At 34.8% G+C, this 20,032-nt stretch overlaps 1 protein-coding gene across 3 annotated transcripts in view; it reads left to right on the top strand.

The window, feature by feature from the left end:
- Window positions 1–20,032, top strand: part of LOC115222585 (hepatocyte growth factor receptor) — a 200,496-nt gene that overhangs the window by 177,461 nt on the left and 3,003 nt on the right. For 2 of the 3 annotated variants that reach the window (XM_036498684.1, XM_029792881.2), the window contains exons 17-21: window positions 693–877; window positions 2,236–2,345; window positions 5,166–5,328; window positions 9,616–9,752; window positions 13,132–13,501. In XM_036498684.1, the coding sequence (XP_036354577.1) occupies window positions 693–877; window positions 2,236–2,345; window positions 5,166–5,328; window positions 9,616–9,752; window positions 13,132–13,318 (782 nt within the window). In that variant the 3' untranslated portion in view covers window positions 13,319–13,501. Of the gene's footprint in view, window positions 1–692; window positions 878–2,235; window positions 2,346–5,165; window positions 5,329–9,615; window positions 9,753–13,131; window positions 14,870–20,032 lie in introns of those variants that run through there. The other variant, XR_004997123.1, reaches the window with a different exon arrangement.

Genomic DNA, 20,032 nt, shown 5'->3' with positions numbered 1-20,032 from the left:
GCCATAACATAAGTATTTCCTTTATTTACTCTGTCGATTTCAAACCATTCCAGGTTCTTAGCAAGATCTTAATAGATCTTGTATTTAAATCATATCAGGCTTGTTTGGTTTTGTTTTGTTTTGTTTTTCTCATCTTTTTTTCCCTGGGTTGAATATTCCTTAAATCTCCATTGCCTCCATTCACCTAACTGTCAGTTCATCTGAGAAAGTTATTTGTAATTTTAACATCTTGTCCATAACAAAACTACTTCAGAGCTTAAGAGATATTTACATTTCAATTACTGCTGTCGCAGCAGTGGCAGCAGTAGCAGATGTTAGTTACAATTGTTTTTACAACAATCAACTCTTATTACTATTAATCAATGAAAGCCAATAGTTGTAAGTTAAAAGACCAGCTTATCAACTACATGGTTATAACATCAACTCTAATTAACCTGGCCATTGTGTTGCACATCTGAGAAATATACCTGGCTCTGTTTGCCAAATTAGTTTGCCTGACTGACAAACAGGTTCCATCTCGTAATTCACTGTTAAGGGATTTGCAGTAGGAAAGACATTTAGCTGTAAAAGAATTTCTCCAGCAATGTACAAATATCCAATTTCACCTCAACTATATTAATTGAAAATTAATGTGGGAAAAGTGACTTTTATGAACATTTCTAATTATCTGTTTTCTTGCTCTTTATTTGTAGAAGATAACCCCCGAGAAATTGATGTGAAAGCATTCTTAACAGAAGCCATAATTATGAAAGACTTTGATCATGAAAACATCTTATCACTGATTGGAATCTGTCTTGGTAAAGACCAAATGCCTCTTGTTGTGCTTCCATACATGTTACATGGTGACCTACTATCATATCTTCGAGATGTTAACAACGTAAGCTGCACTTTTTAATCTTCTATGTATGCTTTGGTTACATGCATATTTATAAGCGTGTGAGTAAAATTAGATGGTATTTTTTGTTGTCTTCATGAACCAGAAGTTGAACTTAAAATGTTGAGGAACAAAACTAGGTGCCACATAAAAAACACTGGTGATGGTGCCATGTAAAAAGCACCAAGACACTCCGCAAAGTGGTTGGCATTAGGAAGGGCACCTAGTTGTAGAAACCAAACCAAAACAGACTGTGGAACCTGTAGTACCCCTCATTCCATTCTTCCATAAAAAAAAGGTCATGACAAAATATTAACCTGCTTGGAAACAAAAAGGGAGGGTTGGCAACAACAAGAATATCCAGCTGTAGAAAATTTGCTTCAATGGATTCTATTTGATCCATGCAAGCATAGTGAAGAGACTAAAATATTGTTGTTTTTTTGTGGGTGGGGTTGAAAGCAGGTTCTTCTAATATAAAAGAGATAATTTTGTATTCTCTACTATCAAACATCTTTTCCTAGCTCTGTTATTTATTTCATAGTCAGAAGGTGCCTTTGCATGGTTGGTTGCTCAACCTGCTAGAAGTAACAACCAAACATCTCCCTCAAACAACAGCATGTATCTTTTGAAAAGGACACATTGAATAATGTAACCCAAGATAAACTACTCCAGAAAAACAAAATAGAGGATGGTCACAGTTGGAAAGACTCTGTTGGATCAAGGATGTATCGGAGCTAAGAAACAACACCCTTCTGTTTATGGATGATGCATTCCCAAGATAATTTTCAAATTATATCCAGTGAGAGAGAGAGAGAGAGAGAGTATCTATATATCTAAATAAACATGTATAAAATTGTAAATTATATTAAAAAGTGAGAGAGAGAGAAATACAGAGAAAAAAAACAACAACTCAGTAAAATGTTAAACAAGATATCAGTAGATATAATAACTAAATTAACACAAAACGTTTAGTCATTAATTTATGAAATATACACACACATATATATGCAATAATACATACATACACACACACACACATGCACACACACGCACACACACATGCATGAATGTGTGCAGAGACACACGCATATATATTAGGTTATTAGTACCAAATGTTGCCTTGGATCATGTTTCTTCACAGTTGGCATAACCCTGTTTCTTCTTGGGGACCTATTCAGCGGAAATTGAAATATAATCCCATTTCAAATACCTTTTCTTGAAAAAGAATAAACATTTAAACAGACATTTTTAATAACAATGTTTTCATTTCCTTTTACTTTTCTTTTTTTTCTCTCTTTTTTCTGGGTTTTTTTTCATTTTGCCTTGCCACCACTACCACCACCACCATCAAATTTCTCCAGCAACCAACCATTAAAGATCTCATTGTCTTTGGCATCAGTATTGCATCGGGGATGGACTATTTATCTGGTTTAAAGTTTGTCCATAGAGATCTCGCAGCACGGAATTGTATGTAAGTATTCATTTCACTGTAATGGTGTTACAACTTCAGTTTTAGTTCTCAGCTTTGATCTTTTTCATTTCCTGTCAGTTTATTTGTTTTGTTTATTTTCATTTTATTTTCATTTTATTTTTTGTCTTTTTGTGTTAATTACTAATTAGTAATTCTTAACTAAAATTAAAAATATTTTAACACTTCTTTAACACAGACTTAATATAGAGAAGACTTGGTGTGTTTTGGCCTTCACAAAGAAATAGGTTATTTGTTTTATTCATGGGATTTAATCTAGTTTGTATTTTTTTTTATTTTGTTTTAGATTAATAGGGAGAAAAAACAATTATATTTTTAATTTTTAATTTTATCTGATTTAAACAAATTTGCATATTCATGCATTTCTATATGTTCTCAAATTCCATTCTTTGGTTTAGTTGCTAATTAATGGTTTTCCCATTAATTAAAATGATACATGTTTTCTAAACAGGATATGGCATTTAGAACAATACCCATTTACTAATACTTCACCACAATAATATACGGTAATCCTTGAAACCAAGACTATTATTGGTAGCTTCTCAAGTCCAAGCAAGACAGTTCTGCAATTTCTGGCTGAACAACCTGCACAAATGATTTGTTTATAGTGAACAAATATTGGTGCTGCTCACTCTCTACATCAAATCGACATTGCCTATACAGATGTGCAGTGTACCACACTTCATATGCCAAAGTGATTTCAGTATAATGTGAGATGAAGTGTTTTGCTCAAAAACTCAGTGCAAAGTCCTGACCAGGAATCGAACCCATGATCTCACAATTATGTGAGCAATGCCCTAACCACTAGAACCATGCATCCTCTGAAACCAAGACATCTAGGCTGTAAAACTCAATCTCAATTCGCCCGCTTTCATCATAAATATCAATTACTTACATTTATACAAGGCGTCTATTTTATAGGAAAGGAGTTCACTCAATTGATTCAATCCAGTTTCACGCTTGATATTTATTGTATCCAGCACCGCCTTGACTGGCTTCCGTGCTGGTGGCATGTAAAAAGCACCATCTGAATCGTGGCCGATGCCAGCGCCGCCTTGACTGGCTCCCGTGCCGGTGGCACGTAAAATGCACCAATCCGATCATGGCCGTTGCTAGCCTCGCCTGGCACCTGTGCCGGTGGCACGTAAAAAGCACCCACTACACTCACGGAGTGGTTGGTGTTAGGAAGGGCATCCAGCTGTAGAAACACTGCCAGATCAGACTGGAGCCTGGTGCAGCCTTCTGGCTTCCCAGATCCCCGGTCGAACCGTCCAACCCATGCTAGCATGGAGAACGGACGTTAAACGATGATGATGATGATGATGATGATGAATCTCTGAGTGGTGAGCCAAATGTAGGAGTCTCTAAGCCAGTGTTTCTCAACCGGGATTCCCTGGAACCCTAGGGTTCCGCAAAAGGTTTCTAGGGGTTCCGTGAGAAAGAGTAAGATAAGCTAATCCTAATTGTGTGATTGTAATATTACTATACATACACAACATACCCATGCCAGCATGGAAAGCCGATGTTAAACATTGATGATGATAATAATGATGTAATATTGTAATATAGACATCATCTAGGAAGACGGGATGAGGTGGTAAAGCATGACCTTTGAACATTGGGTCTCACAGAGGCAATAACAGGAGACCGAAACCTTTGGAGATATGCAGTGATTGAGAAGACGCAACTAAAGTGAGATCACAGCCATGTATGTCCAGCCCAGTTAAGAGTACCCCTGATGCGTCATGTAATATGATATGCTTGAGAAGACCTGTTGAGACAAGTAAAACCAATATCATAGCTGTGGCCAGTGCCCCATAACTGGCTCCTGTGCTGGTGGCACATAAAAAGCACCATCCGAATGCAGTCAATGCCAGATCTACCTAACTGGCTCCTGTGCTGGTGGCACATAAAAAATATCCAAACATGGCCGATGCCAGTACCCACTGACTGGCTCTTGTGCCGGTGGCACATAAAAAGCACCATCCAAACATGGCCGATGCCAGTACCCACTGACTGGCCATCTGTTTTTCCCTGCTAGCATAGGTTGAATGAACATATAGCAGTATTTTTATTTTATGTATATATCAAGATCATCATCATCATTTAAAGTCTGTGTTCCATTCTAGAAAGGGTGGGACAGTACCACAAGATCTGGTCAGGCTGAAGCCTGCACCAGACTTCTGTGACTGTTTTGGCAGGATTTTTACACCTGGATGCCCTTCTCAACACCAACCACTCAGCAGAGTGGACTTTTACATATATATATATATATATATAAATATACTTGTTTCTGTCATTTGACTGCAGCCATGCTGGAGCACTGCCATGCATTTGGTCAGAACCTGAAACGATGTGCCTGTGTCTGTCTCATTCTCTGTCACAGATTTATAGGAGAAGGGTCTAGTCTACTGAACTAACCACCAGTAAAATAGCATACTAGTGCTTATATAAGTACTAGTTATGTAATGAGGGTTAAGCCAATAAACTACACTCTACTCTTGCTAATTTGTGACGTTTTGCCAAGCTAAGAAATCAATAAGTATTTAGCATAATGCTGATAGTTTATGTATTCTTTTGACTTTGTTTTACAGATGAAAAGTAAAAATCTGCTGATAGAGAGGAAATGCAAACATCAATCCCAGTGAGATCAGAACAAAAATAAATATATAAATAAAATAACATAACTAAATACCAGAATACATTTAGTCTAACATTTCCTCATCTATGTCACTTCTTTGCTTTAATTAAGGCCAAGTATGTTTTACATAGAATTAATACTGAATATTATTTTCTTTTTAGGCTTGATGAAAAACTTGTGGTAAAAGTTGCAGATTTTGGTCTTTCTCGAGATATTTATGAACGAGACTACTATAGCAGTGATAATAAGAAATCAAAACTTCCCGTAAAATGGATGGCGCTAGAAAGTTTGGAAACAGGAAACTATAACATAAAAACAGATGTTGTAAGTAATTTCTGGCTTTTTTATGTTCATTTTGATTTTTATGGTATTTATTGATTTATTTATTTATTTTGTACTCTTTCCCCATCATAAAGTTGATGGCAAAGTTTTCAAAACATATGATGTATGCATATTGTTAAACCAGTGGATTTTGTGACAATATAACCTATCTACCACCAACAACTCAACCATATGGTAGGAATGGAACTCAGGTGAGATGTTAATGCGTTGTTGAAAGATATTTGTGCCTCATATGAAGTAATCTAGAAACAAGTAAGAGCAATGAATGCTATTCTCAAAACCTAAGTTTATTCTTAAGTGTTTCTCATTCCAAATTAATATTAACTTCAAATTTTGGCATAAGGCTTGTAATTTCAGGGGAAGGGTTAAGTCAATTATATAAACCCCAGTGCTCAACTGGTACTTATTTTATTGACCTTGAAAGGATGAAAGGCAAAGTTGACCTCTGCAGAATTTGAACACAGAACCTAAAGACAGATGAAACACTGCTAAGCATTTTGCCTGATATGATAACAATTCTGCCAGCTTGCCACCCTCATTCCAAATTAATATTGATTTCTCACACTGGTACCAGACTAAAAATTTGTATTAATAATTTCAATAATCCTAATAATTGATACTTTGATTACAAACCTCTGAAAATGAAAATCAAAGATCAATTTTAAAAAGATTTAAACTCAGTAAATAGAAAAAAAAATACTAAATACTGTGAGGAATTTAATATGGCCCTGTTACATTATTCATTTAGTAATGCTGAATTGCTTTATTTCTTGCAAAAAACATTTGAAATTTTCCCACAGCATGTGGGACACCAAACTAGGTCATGATCTGCTTTCATATGCATGCATTGCTAGACATGACAACAGTAAAGCTACTTCTGTTGAAAAGCTCTGAAAAATCACAACTTAGTTCAGATATGTTTGTTGAAAACTATGATTTTTGCACCTTGGTTAGATATCCTGATCTTTCAGGATATAATCAATAATATTACATGATTTTGAGGCTCACTAAATTAACCCATTAGCATTTAAATTAGCCATAACTAGCCCAAAATATTCTACCTGTTATTTTTTCAAACTGACCAGATCTCTCTCATACCTACTCTCCAATGTCATTCTAAAAGTAAGCAGTCACATATAAAAACCTCAAAGCTACAAGATAACGCATGATTAATTCAAAACAACAAATAAAGTTAGAGGGTTAAATTGAAATTGTATTGCTTTATTTTGATTTTGTTGCTGTTCTGGGCAGTTATACCTAAACTTTATCAACCAAAGAAAATTATTGCTTTAAGACAGTGCATGCCTATATGATCGAAAAGACTTTGCTTCACAAATACTTGGCTTTGGATTTGATCCTACTTCATAGCTCCTTGGGCAACCCAAAGCTAATGTCTCTAACATATGTGTGATATACATAAGTGACAAGAGCAATGAACAGCCAGTAGGTTGAGCTTATTGTAACATAATGCAATCAACAGGAAATGCTATGAATTTCTTTGTGACTACTTTCAGCATTGCAGTAGCTTTCATCACTCTTTTGTTCTGTGTGTGTGTGTGTGTGTGTGTGTGTGGTGTGTGTGTGTGTATCTATGTCTGCATTTTTCACTGATGTACAAATTGATAAGGAAATCAACCAGTATGGTGAAACAAAAATTCTCTGTGGTATTTATTCTGCTCAAGTTGAGCAGAAACTCCCTTCTCACTCTCATCATCAGATATACAGCACTTGACTCACTGGAAACCAAGAACTCAAATGTTCGCAATTACCTAAAATGAAAAAAAGGATTTTCTTTTCTGTTTTTGAAATAAGTAGTCAGAATCAGTGTACACAGCTATAAATCACATGTATCAACATTTCATGCAGAATTATGAATTTGTGTGGCTGTGTGGTAGGAAGTTTTCCTCTCAGCCAGTTAGTTCTGGGTTCAGTTCCACTGTATAGCACCTTGAGAAAGTGTCTTTTACTGTAGCACCAGGCAGGCCTAAGCCTTGTGATTAGATAAATAGAAACTTAAAGAAGCCCAGTGTGTGTGTGTGTGTGTGTATGTGTGTGTGTGTGTGTGTGTGTACATATATGTATATGTATGTATTTACATATATTTGTGTTTCTTTGTCTTGACATCACATAAATGAATGTCACAGTTGTACAAGCAGTGTCATTCATTTTCTGCATTCTACAACAGCATGTCTGGCCATTGGAAAATATTACCTTGCTTGGAAACAGTTGAGGGTCGGTGACAGGAAGGGCATCTAACCATAGAAAATCTGCCTCAAGTAAACTCTATCTGACCCATGCAAGCAAGGAAAAGAAGTCATTAAAACAATGATGATAATGTTAGCACTGTGTAATATGATTTTTGTCCTTAGGTAGCAACTGTTATTTCCCATTTGCTTACCCTTAGAAAATATTAAAAAATGACTAATTTTTGCTTCAAACTTTGCTTTTATTGTATCTATTAAAACCCCAAAGAGTCCCTCTGAACACATGGTTATGATGCTCCCCCACTACTTTCGCTCATAATCAGAGATGCTCATATTGTTGGCCACTAAGAGACATGCTCAATTGATTAAGGTCAAGCAACTAACAAGCAAATCTGTGGTAATGAGTAGAATATTTGCTATTATGTTTCTGCTTCAGTGACTCAGTGCTGTATCTGTCTGAAATGTAATTGAAAATAGGTCAGTTTCAAGACATTAATGTCCAAGTCACAAAAGCAAAGTTTGAAGGGAATAGTGGTCATTTCCTTTGATTTCTAGATAGAAGCAGATAGGAAATAACCCTGACCAAAGACAAACAGAAAAAAAAAAGTTTGGTTTCACAGTGTAATGATTGATGACTGAATTCATGCCAGTACAAAATGCTAAACAAAACACACTCTTACTTAAGAGGGTGGGCTGAAAAGTTCATAGACTGATTATGAAAGTGTCATGCAAGAACTGTGAAATTTTGCATGCATTAATTTCAGTTCTTTTTATTAATAACTACATTGTATCTTTCCAAATAAACTGATGTCTGTCTATTCAAGAACAAAAAAACAACTTCAAAAGTAACTAGTAGCAACTTGTCTTAAAAATGGACAAAATTTGGCATTGTAGTGTTATTTAGTACCTGGAGAAAAAGAGTTTAGCCCCCAACGGCATTCATGCTGACATGGTTGCTACTTTAGAGGATGATGCTCCAGCTTTTCAATAGTGCAAAAGTGGGCAGCTAAAATTTGAAGGGGAAAGGCAGTCTTGAAGATGACCCAAGGTCTGGATGTCCTGCAACTACCACCACCAAGGAAAACATTGAGCATGTTCACCATATGGTGATGTATGACAGGCAATTGACAATAAATCCAATAGTCAATGCTATTAGCATATCCTGTGAAAGAGTCGAGAATATTCTGCCTGATGAACATGGCATGACAAAGGTTTTTACTTGATGGGTCCCATGCCTTCTGACACCTGATCAAAAGTGTACCAGGCTGATCACACCACATGAAAATCTGACATTGTCTGAGGCAGATCCAACTGGTTTTCTTGAACATTTCCTAACCCAGAATGAGTGTTCATCACTTTAAGTCAGAGACAAAGAACAATCTGTGCTGTGGAAACACCACCTACTCCAAGGTCATTTCATCTGCAGGAAAGGTGATGACTTCATGTTTTTAAGATGCAAAAGACTTCTTCAAAAGGACCACACCATCAATGGAGCAGTTACAAAAGGCTATCAAGACCAAATGTTCAGGAAACTGATGAAAGGGGTTTTGTTTCATAAGGAAAATGCTCCAGTATACAAGCCTTTGGTTTCAATAGTTACTATGCATAACTGTGGTTTTGAACTGGTTGCTCTCCTTCCCTATTCTTTTGAGTTGGTTCCATCAGACTATCATCTGTTTCCCAATGTGAAAAAACACTTGGCTGGGAAGTAGTATCACAGTGATGATAATGTCATATCTGTTGGTGATGTATTTTTTGAGCAACAGGATGAAAGCTTCTTCACCAATGGAATCTAAGCACTGCAGCACCAATAGAAGAAATATGTGGACCACAAGTGGGACTATATTGTAAAATAAACATCCGTTGGTCACATTCCATGAGAGTATCTTGGTCAACCTATTAACTTTTCAGTCAACACTTGTAAAGATAGAGTAAGACATTTTGTTCCTTTTTACCAATATTAATGTCAAAATATTAAATACGATTTATTTTCTATTCTTTCAGCTTTCATCACACATCTACGCTTATATGAGATTTAATTATATGCATATAATTTCTATTTCAGTGGTCGTATGGTGTAGTTTTGTGGGAGTTGTTCACCCGAGGAGTAAACCCTTATCCAACCGTTGATAACTGGGACATGCCCAAGTTCTTAAAATCTGGCCGCAGAATGGACAAACCAGACTATTGTCCTAGTAAAACGTAAGTTAAAACTGAGTAATATACTGTATTTGATGTTCCAATGTTGTTTTTATGCATGTGTGTGTGTTTGTGTGTATGAACAACAGGGTGCTTTCTAGGTATCTGCATGGAGTTATTAATCCATATTACCTGTTATATATATATTACTGTTCCATGGTATATATGTGTGTGTGTTTAGCTTACTATTGCATGGTAAAATTTACACACACACACACACACACACACTGATAGATAGATGGAGAGATGGACAGACAGGCAGACAGACGTGCACTCACACAGCAGAGGCAGCAACAGTGTTATTGTCATCATAGGCATTCTTTGATCTGAAAAGACAGTGGGTCTGCACCAAGAGAGGTTACTGACCTGGGTGAAAGTGCATTTTCTCAAGCTGACACCAGAAAGAACAACCTCTTGAAGTGTTACTATGAGATGCTGCTGAATAAGGAGAATGAACAAGAAAGGGAGGACTATTGAAGCAGACCCAACAGAAGGGCCAGTTATATTGACTGCCAAATGATCAAAGTGGCCATAAAAGATACGAATGTAAGGGAAGCAGCTGAACCATTAAGGGTAGTTACAGATGCTGAAATTGTGGTGAAATAGATGTTCTCTTTGCCCTTACAGTTAGTCAGGTTGTTCAGGAATGAATCATCCCCAATGGCTGGTACAACAGTATCATAATCAACTGCTAGAAAGAAGCAATGACAGAGGAATCAAAATGATGAACAGAGTAACACAAATAGAGAAAGGGCTGTCGAGCAGTTAATTAAAAAAAAATTAACTTAGATAAAATACAGCTCACTTGTGTGCCAGGTTTGAGTGAGACTGATTCCCCCTTTCTAGTGATACAACTACAGGAAATTTTTTTTAGCAAAAGGCAAACCACTATACCTAGTGTTTGTTTGATTTGAAGAAGATCCTCAACAAATATCATGCCCAGTAGTCTGGGCACACACATTTGTTTTTATATCAAGTTATGTATTAAAACAACTTAATTTTAAACTGAAAAATTACTCAATACTTTATAGTAGAGTACATATTTATTAAACTTTTACAAGAATTGAGATGACAGTAACTTTGACAGTTCAACCTGACAGCCTTCATCATATACACATGTGTGTGTGTGTGTGTGTGTGTGTGTGTGTGTGTGTGTGTGTGTGTGTGTGTACGTATGTATATATATATATATATATGAGAGAGCAAGAGAAAGAGACTGAGCTATGATTCAAAACAACACCTCATTAGCATGATCTCCAAGTTTTTACCAAATATAATAAATTAACTACAAGGGCTCACCAAATGCTGGTTATTTTCCCCCACTTCCCAGCAACATTTACTGCTGTTACAAATGTTTTCATGTTTCCATTAGCTGGAATATATTCCTGGGGATGTATACATGCAGATAAAAGTGGAGGTTTTGTGTTGCATAAATTTCATTATTACCTTCCTTCTTTCTTTTGATGACACTGAATAAAGTGCCTTTGGGCTTCCAAACAACATATTTTGATATCAAATCAGATTGAAAACTTTTTTTAATAAAGAAACTCAGATAAACAGATTTTCTCATTAACTACCACTTTAAAAGTTTAATGATGAAAAATTACTAGATAACAATTCAGAATGGAAGAGGAATTGATGAAACCCAAGATCACAAGGGAAAGAATGAGACTTATGATACTGAAAACCTCTGATATATATATATATATATAAGTTCAGTAAAAATTTAGATTCAGATGAATATGGTACTTAAGTTAAAGGCACCAGAATTTGGTATGGTATTATCCATATAAATCTACATTTTAAAACTGATGTAATACTTGCATCGTTTAATTAAATGAAGTAGCATGAAACAATTGTACTGCACTACCTTTGGATATCCCTGTTGCTTATTTTGATTATATATATATATTAAAAATGGGGAAGACCAGTTTACCATAGGTTTCTCGTCCATAAAAGGTTTATTTTTAAGAGGTCATGGGCCAACAGGTTTTTAGGATCTGACAATATGTCATAAAGCTAAACCCTTTATGGATAGGAGACCTAAGGTAATCTCACAAACCGGCCTTCCTTATTTTTAATATATACTTCTCTATATCTTGGAGTATGCTTCTTCTTTCAGATTTATGTTTTTTACAAACGATATATATATCCAAATTCATTTAGATCGAAGACAATCTTTGGCTATTATAATAATATATAACAGCAATATGTAGTATATAAATTGAGTATCAGGGTAATACTTAATCTAGAGACTGTAATAAAACGTGTAAATAAATATAAATGATAATATACTATTATATTGGTAATATATAACAACTCTAAGGCAGCAAGCTGGCAGAAACGTTAGCACACCAGGCAAAATGCTTAGCAGTATTTCATCTTTCTTTACGTTCTGAGTTCAAATTCCACCGAGGTCAACTTTGCCTTTCATCCTCTCGGGGTCAATAAATAAAGAACTAGTTGTGTACTGGGATCAATCTAATCAACTGGTCCCCTCCCCAAAAATTTTGGGTCTTGTGCCTAGAGTAAAAAAGAATATATAACAACTCTTCTCTTTTATTTAAAGTTATTGATACAAAAAAAATTGTTTAAAGTAACTAACAAAAAAATGTTCTTTTTATCTAGCTTATTGGAGGGAGAATTCTGTAATACATATGAAGAGAAACCTAACAAAAATGCTCTTTAATTACTTATCAGAGGGAGAATTCCAAAATAAATGTGAAGATAAATTTAGAGCAACAATAACTACAACCTATATTAGCCCATAGATATAGAGTTAGGCTATAATAATGGATATCAAAATACTCCCACTGGTAAACTAAATAAATAAAGAACATTTCTTTGTTAGTTACTTTAAACAATTTTTTTATATCATTAACTTTAAATAAAAGAGAAGAGTTATTATATTATTTATATTTATTTACACGTTTTATTACAGTCTCTAGATTAAGTATTACCCTGATACTCAATTTATATACCTATATATTGTTGCATATATATATATATATATATATATATATATATACCTATATATGTAAATAACAGAAACAATAGAGTTGGAAAATGGAATATACAGGAAACTTTATTGATCCCATTGACCTTTTCAACACATCCTGCATCACTCCCTCATGGGTAGGAAACTATACAATTAATTTTGGTGCATCCTACAGTGTAGAAGTATCTCATCAAGTGATGCAATAATGTACCTTGTTACATAAACAATGTTTCATTCGTTCAGATTCACTAGAGGATGTTGTTAGTGATCATACTTCTAGGCACATGCTCAACACATAAATTTTTAATTTTTAACTTATTATATGTAAAGATATAGATATATGTGTGTGTGTGTGTTTGTACATTTTTTCACCTTTCTTTTCAGGTATGAAATCATGTTACGGTGCTGGCAAGTAGACCAAAACTTAAGGCCTGATTTTGCAACTATCGTAGACGAACTCACCGAATTAAGTCAAATTGAAAAACATGGAGACATAGCCATCAGTCAAATAATGTGCTATGAGAATGTAAATTTTGCTTTGAATAACAACATCAAACCAACAGTTGTATGATTGGAACTAAGATGATCAAAATATAACTCTCAACCAGAATGTGTGACCTTATTTTTTCCCCCTCAAGGACAGTAAAATGCCTTTTGATATTATTTTAACCAAGCAATATTTTTTTTAACGAACATAAAAAATTTTGTGGTTTTAATTATTGAATGGCTCTTAAATATACATCCCTGAATAGAGGTTCTATGAAATTTGTTCCCTTACAAATAATCATCTAGGATCCTTTTCAACAATGTTTGTATATGAGAGAGAGAGAGAGAGAAAGAGAGAATGTGTGTATTAGTTATGTCGACCACATCTACTGATCTTATTTTCTTCCCACAAGATCTGAAGTGCGTGTGTTTGTGTTTGTGTGTGTGTGTGTGTTGTAGGTACGTGCATGAATATCTGTTTGTGTGTGAATGTTCTTTTTTTTTATTTAGACTGGGAAAAAAGAGGGTATTTTATGACCATAGTTTTTGTATATCCACCCACCTAGACTAGAAAGGTAGACTTCTCTAGGTTGATATCTATAGAGAGTTTCAGAGGGCTGCAGTTCTGGGAAGGTAAGTAATAGGCAAATTGTTTGTTACATGATCTAGAAAGTGAGATACAGTAGAAGGTGATACAAAGAGGAAAGACTGATTCATCAGGTGTTCTGTTTCTCAGTAGCTACTTTCTCAGTGGCAGGATTATAAAGAAAAATTAGAAGAGATTTAAAGCATAGTCAAATAACTCATGGTGCCAAGTTCAAATCTTGCTTGTGGCAAAAATTGCCTTCTGTCATTTTCTAAAAAAAACCAATACATTCATGATCTGAATAGTTTAAGATAACTGAGTCATAAATGGGACGGCTATGATATGTAATGTCTGTGTATTTAAAAGAGGATATTATTCCTTTGCACCCTTTTATTTTTACTTTTTAAATCAAATCTGCTTTATAAACAAATTGGTTGCTTGTTCAACCACCAGGTCACATGTCTGGAATTCAAACCCACTGCAGTTATTTTGTTTTAGAACTGAAATAATTTCTAATTTTATGCACTTGAAATATTGTCAAGAATAATTAGATTCTTTTTGGAATGTTATCTATGACAGCCTGGCATTTTATCTCGGAAAAAATTTTATTTCTCAACAGTTAATGCAATGAAACTGGACTTAAACATTGTTCCTCGTGAAGGATTTTGTTGACAAAGTATTATGAAGGAACGGTGTTTGTTAAACTGTGTTAGCAAAAATTATAACTGTCTTTATTCAGTTAACTATTTCCCTATATAACATAAGTGCCTTTTTTTATCTTAATATAATAAGGAGATGAAGATGTTTTAGTTTCTACTCATAACATAAATGTCTTCCTGCTTTAATATAGTAAGGTGATAGAAACAGTCAAGATAGCAGAATGCCAGACTGGATTTTTGACCATAACTGTTGTTTGTTCAAATCCTGACAATCGCATATGCCTTTCAGTCTTTGGATTCCTGTCTTTAGATCCCTGGTAATAATCAGTTACAATAATGCAGTTTAGCCTCTATGAGTAAAAGTAAAACTGCTTTTGGGGTTTTTTTTAATGTATAACATGAGAGAGCTGTCAATCTCCTTGACTGACCAAGGAGTAAAGATCTACAGACTATAGTTGGCTCACTTCAAGCGATTTATGTTCCCACTGCCTTGACAAAAGTTATCAATATGAGTGGAAAACTTTAAAATGTTTTAAAGTTTAAAGTGTGATACAGTGTTTTTAAAAATATATTTTACTTAAATTTTGATCTTTGGACATTAACTGACACTCAATGATTTTTTTCTCCTTTCTAATTATGTGATCCTTCAACAAAGTGAATATAAGCTATTTCTCAACTCCAACATATACATCATCACTATAAGCACCACCATCATTACCATCACTCCTTTATAACCACTACTACCATCATCACCATCACCACTACCAATGTCAGTCTAATTAACACTATCACCTCCACTACTACTCTGTGTAAAACCAAAGGATGTGATAATGATATTAAGTTGTTGCATGTATACTGTTATTATTGCAGTTATTTGACCCCCAGGTTAGCTCTGAACAACAGACCTACGATCAAAAGCGTTCCAGCAGTGACAAACCGTTTTCCCTCCCCACCCCAAGTTCCATGTTTCAAGGACTAATTTATCCCAAGTATTTTGCAATACAGTAGGGTATAATTTGAGAGAAATATACCTGTCATTTCTTGCAGATTAAGTAACAGCAGACTCGTGTATTTTGTATTGGTTCATTAAAATAGAGTTCTTTCCCATTAATATCACTTGCCCTTTTTCTGTCTCCTTAATTATTACCACTCATAGTAGAAAAACAAATTCACATGAGGAGATTAATGGTTAGTAGGCTTGGTAGAACACCAGAAAAAACTAACTTTCCATGTACAAATCTCACTAAAGCATTTATTCTTCTGGGTTTGAAATAAATACCATCAAGAACTGAGTGTCAATTCTGTCCACTACTTCACCCCTTCAATAAAATTTGGTGAATTTGTGACAATCTAGAAATCCTGATTGATAGAATCTGTTGTACCATGGACAAAATACCTTCCAGTATTATTCAGTATTTCTCTTATGCAATTTGAGTTCAAATCATACCAAGGGTGACTTGACTTTTTATCTTTCCAGGGTCAGTGAAAATTAATACAACAAACAAGTAGTGGTGGGATTGATTGAGTCAACACAGTGCTCTCCCACAAATGTGTCACCTGGCACCAGTGTTAGAAATTGTTGTTATCCCTTGTTGTTTTATTCATTTCAACTAATTTTTTGAATTCACATGCTGTGCCATTAACTGGAGTCATGGAGTAAATGAAATTATGACTAGATTGTTACAGATTATATATGTAAGAAATAAGAAAACAATTTGATATACCCTTGATAAACACATGAAGGTCGTAACTTTCTATTTCTCCTCTCGTTCAGTTCTATTAATTGATTTTCATCATCATCATCATCATCGTTTAATGTCTGCTTTCCATGCTAGCATGGGTTGGACGATTTGACTGAGGACTGGCGAACCAGATGGCTGCACCAGGCTCCAATCTGATCTGCCAGAGTTTCTACAGCTGGATGCCCTTCCTAATGCCAACCACTCCAAGAGTGTAGTGGGTGCTTTTACGTACCACCAGCACGAGGGCCAGTCAGGCGGCACTGGCAACAGCCATGCTCAAATGGTGTTTTTTACGTCCCACCTGCACAGGAACCAGTCCAGCGGCACTAGCAATGACCTCGCTCGAATGTTTTTTTCATATGACACCAGCACAAGTGCCAGTAAGGTGACACTGGTAACGATCACGCTCAAATGGTGCTTTTTACGTGCCACCGGCACAGAAACCAGTTAGCTGCTCTGGCAACGATCATGCTCGGATGGTGCTCTTAGCGCTCCACTAGCATGGATGCCAGTCATCGAATTTGATTTCGATGCAAAAACAAAATAGGCCTTTAGAGATTTGTTGCCAGTTGCTATCATCCTAAAGAATGATATCAAAGCTGAGTCAAAAAGTTCCAGGACTTGTTATGCTTAATAAAAAAATAACTTATTTACCTAAGTTTTAACATCATGTTCTTCAAAATAATCTCCTTGCATACCAATACACTGGTCCTGGTGTTCCTGCCATTTGGGGAATCCAGCCTGGAAGTTGTTTTCTGTAAGCAAGTTGAGGATCTTTTGCAATTCACTCTGGATCTCAACAATGGTGTTAGAATGGCAATGTTGTAATTGGCAAGAAACTCACAAGTGAGGAGAGCTTGGTGACAGGGTGCATTGTCATTGTAAAGAATCCACAGATCTGATCACTTCGTGCTCCACAGATCTGATCACTTTGACCAAATGTCCTCCATCAAATGCTTCAAAACATCGATTGTCCTCTAACGATCACCATTCACAAGCTGATGAATTTTTTCTGGGTGTGATACTTGTGACAGGTCTTCCAGATCGCTCATCATCTTCCGGGGATGTTCTTCCACTTTTGAAGCACCTGTGCCACTCGAAACATTGTGTACAACTTATTGCCTTGACACCATAAGCTTACTGAAGCATGTTCAATGTCTCCGTTGCAGATTTTCCAAGTTTAACATAACATTTTATATTGACTCTTAATTCCAACTTCCTATCCATGACAAAAATCACAGACTACAGCATACACATGATCACAAAAACACAAATTTCACAATTTTCAAAATAAACACAGTGATGTCACTCAGCACACTGCCTCATGAAGATCACTGCTAGCTCTTACTGCACATGCAACCATGTGCTGCCATCTGTTGGCATGCTACAGAACTAATCCAGAAACTTCTTGATACCTCCTCATATACATATATAAATACTCATCACCCACATCATCATCATTATCATTATTGTTAAAAGCTGATAGACTTGATTCATTGTAAGAGACATCATTCAAATGTAATATAATTTAGACATTAAAAGATAAAGTAATAACATCTCACCGAATCCTGTATCAAAAGAAGAGCTGTTAAAACAGATACAAATGTAGGTTTACTTGCCTAGTTCCAATTCTCCATTTGAAATCATTATGCTTCTCTCCATGATTTCAATGAAGAATGTTTCTAATAATAACTTTTATTTTTTAAACATTATTACATGAAAAGAAATTTTTCAAAGGTCTCTCAGTTAACAAATGAATTTTAGAATTTTTTCTTTTTTCTTTTTTTTTTTTAAATTTTGTAAATATTTTTACCATGAATTGTGTTGTTGAATGGTTTGCTCAGATCAAGCAACTGTAAAGAAGCTCCCTCATTGATTCGTTGTGTTTGTTTTTCATGGTTGCTATGAATATGAGGAAGGTTAACAAAATTATTTGTTGTTGAGTTGTTTTTTTTGTGCGTGTGTATATATATATATATTCCTCAAGGACCTAAAACATATCAGCAGTCATTGAAGTTCAAGCATCAGTAAATTATGCAGATTAAAAATGCAGCTTAGAAGCTATTTCTGTGTTTTAGGTAATGCCTTGTGATAATACAGAGGACCGACATAGGGAATATATGAAACACTATGGTATAATTTTAACCATGATTCTTTGTTGATGCAAAGTTAAAAAAAAGAGTGGTTAGCGTTGAACTTTATTTTTTAAATGCTGATTTGAAATCAAAATTTGTTTACAATTTATAAATTTTGCATGTTTTTAGAGAATTAATCATAAAATTAATTAGAAATTAAAAACATTTTTTTTTTTAGAAAATATGAAAATTATATTTCCTTTTTTTTTCTTTTCTGGATAAATAAGGAAGAAGGATGTCAGTGTTCATATCCTTTGCAGACCCTTAAAGACCAAAGCTGATGAGATTGATAAGGTTTAGTTTGAACACCTTAAATCAATTTTTCTTTTTTATTCTTAGGTATTATCTTCTTTCTGTAGATCAAGGATTTCCATTTGGGTAATCCAAGATCCATGATTTACTACAGGTGCAATTATGTACATGGTGGGGTTGGGGTTCCAATCGCTTCAATGGAGGATGACCACAAGTTTGTATTCAATTAAAAGAGTACCTTAAATGCACCTTTCATTTTTCTATTATGCCTTCTCAGTCATTAATCATATTTAGTTCTTCTGCCCCATCTGCCATTTCAATCTTCGTGTAGCTAAGGAGCGGTGTCCCCTATATAACTATCCTTATGATAGTACTGATACCCTCAACTTAGCTTTGCTCAGTAGCTGATGTGAGGTACCATGGTATGGCAGAGTGCACACCACACACTTCTGGGAGCCAAAAATGAAGCCTGGGTAGTAGTAGGAGACCAGTGCTTCTATCCACACCTGAAGCTGTGTGACTGACAAGCTTACAAGGGAACTACTCCTTTAGCAATACACCAAACAACATGTCAATATCTGTAGTAGAAGAATGAAATTTTAGAAGGTTTGGTAAAACTGTTGGTGCAAAGACTGAGATGGGAATCTGTTCGATGTGCCAATATGGAGATGGTATGCAACTACCTACTTCAAAATATCTCAGAAATCCTAAATTGTATATTTTTGTTCTTTATATGTATGTATGTGTACATATCAACTAACCCCTGCCCAAAAAATTTTACACCTAAAATTGTGCAAATAATATTTATAATGATAATTACTATTTGCACAGTTTTATCACAAAAAAATAAACTGGTAATTAAGGTCTGCTTAAACTGAATTATTAGCAAAGGTGTCTGTTAACTGCATCATCACAATCTTCCTTTAACTTCAATACAGTCTCAAAGGATAAAACCATTTTTATTTAATCTACTTAACTATTAAGACACTGCAAAAGTTGTCTATACAAAAAAAAGTTAGAAAATAGTAGGAAATGATAAAGTTATAGAAAAAAAAATATTTTTATATCTTTAATAGCAAAAATATTTATATAATTATTTTCAATTGTTGACAATGATTCTTCCTGGATTACATGGGAAAGTATTACAGAGATGAAATTTTATATACAATATCAAAATGTAAATGTAAAAAAAATATTAAAAATAAAGAAAGCATTTGATCATTAAAATGAGCAAATTTTAATAAATAAGAAATTTTAAAAATTCTCATTGTCTATCCCATCATCATCCCATTACCTTGGTAATGAGAAAATGGGCTCTTGAAATGAAATGTGCTGTTTAAATTGAACCCCTGTATCCCCAAGACAAAAGTTTATTGTATTTTTGATAATAAATATGAAGTTTATTTAATGTTTTTGTCTTTTTGT

Source organism: Octopus sinensis, linkage group LG2, assembly GCF_006345805.1.
Source record: "Octopus sinensis linkage group LG2, ASM634580v1, whole genome shotgun sequence".
NCBI classification, from domain to species: domain Eukaryota; kingdom Metazoa; phylum Mollusca; class Cephalopoda; order Octopoda; family Octopodidae; genus Octopus; species Octopus sinensis.
Note: the sequence above shows the minus strand (reverse complement) of the source record. Positions and strands in the feature narration are given on the sequence as shown.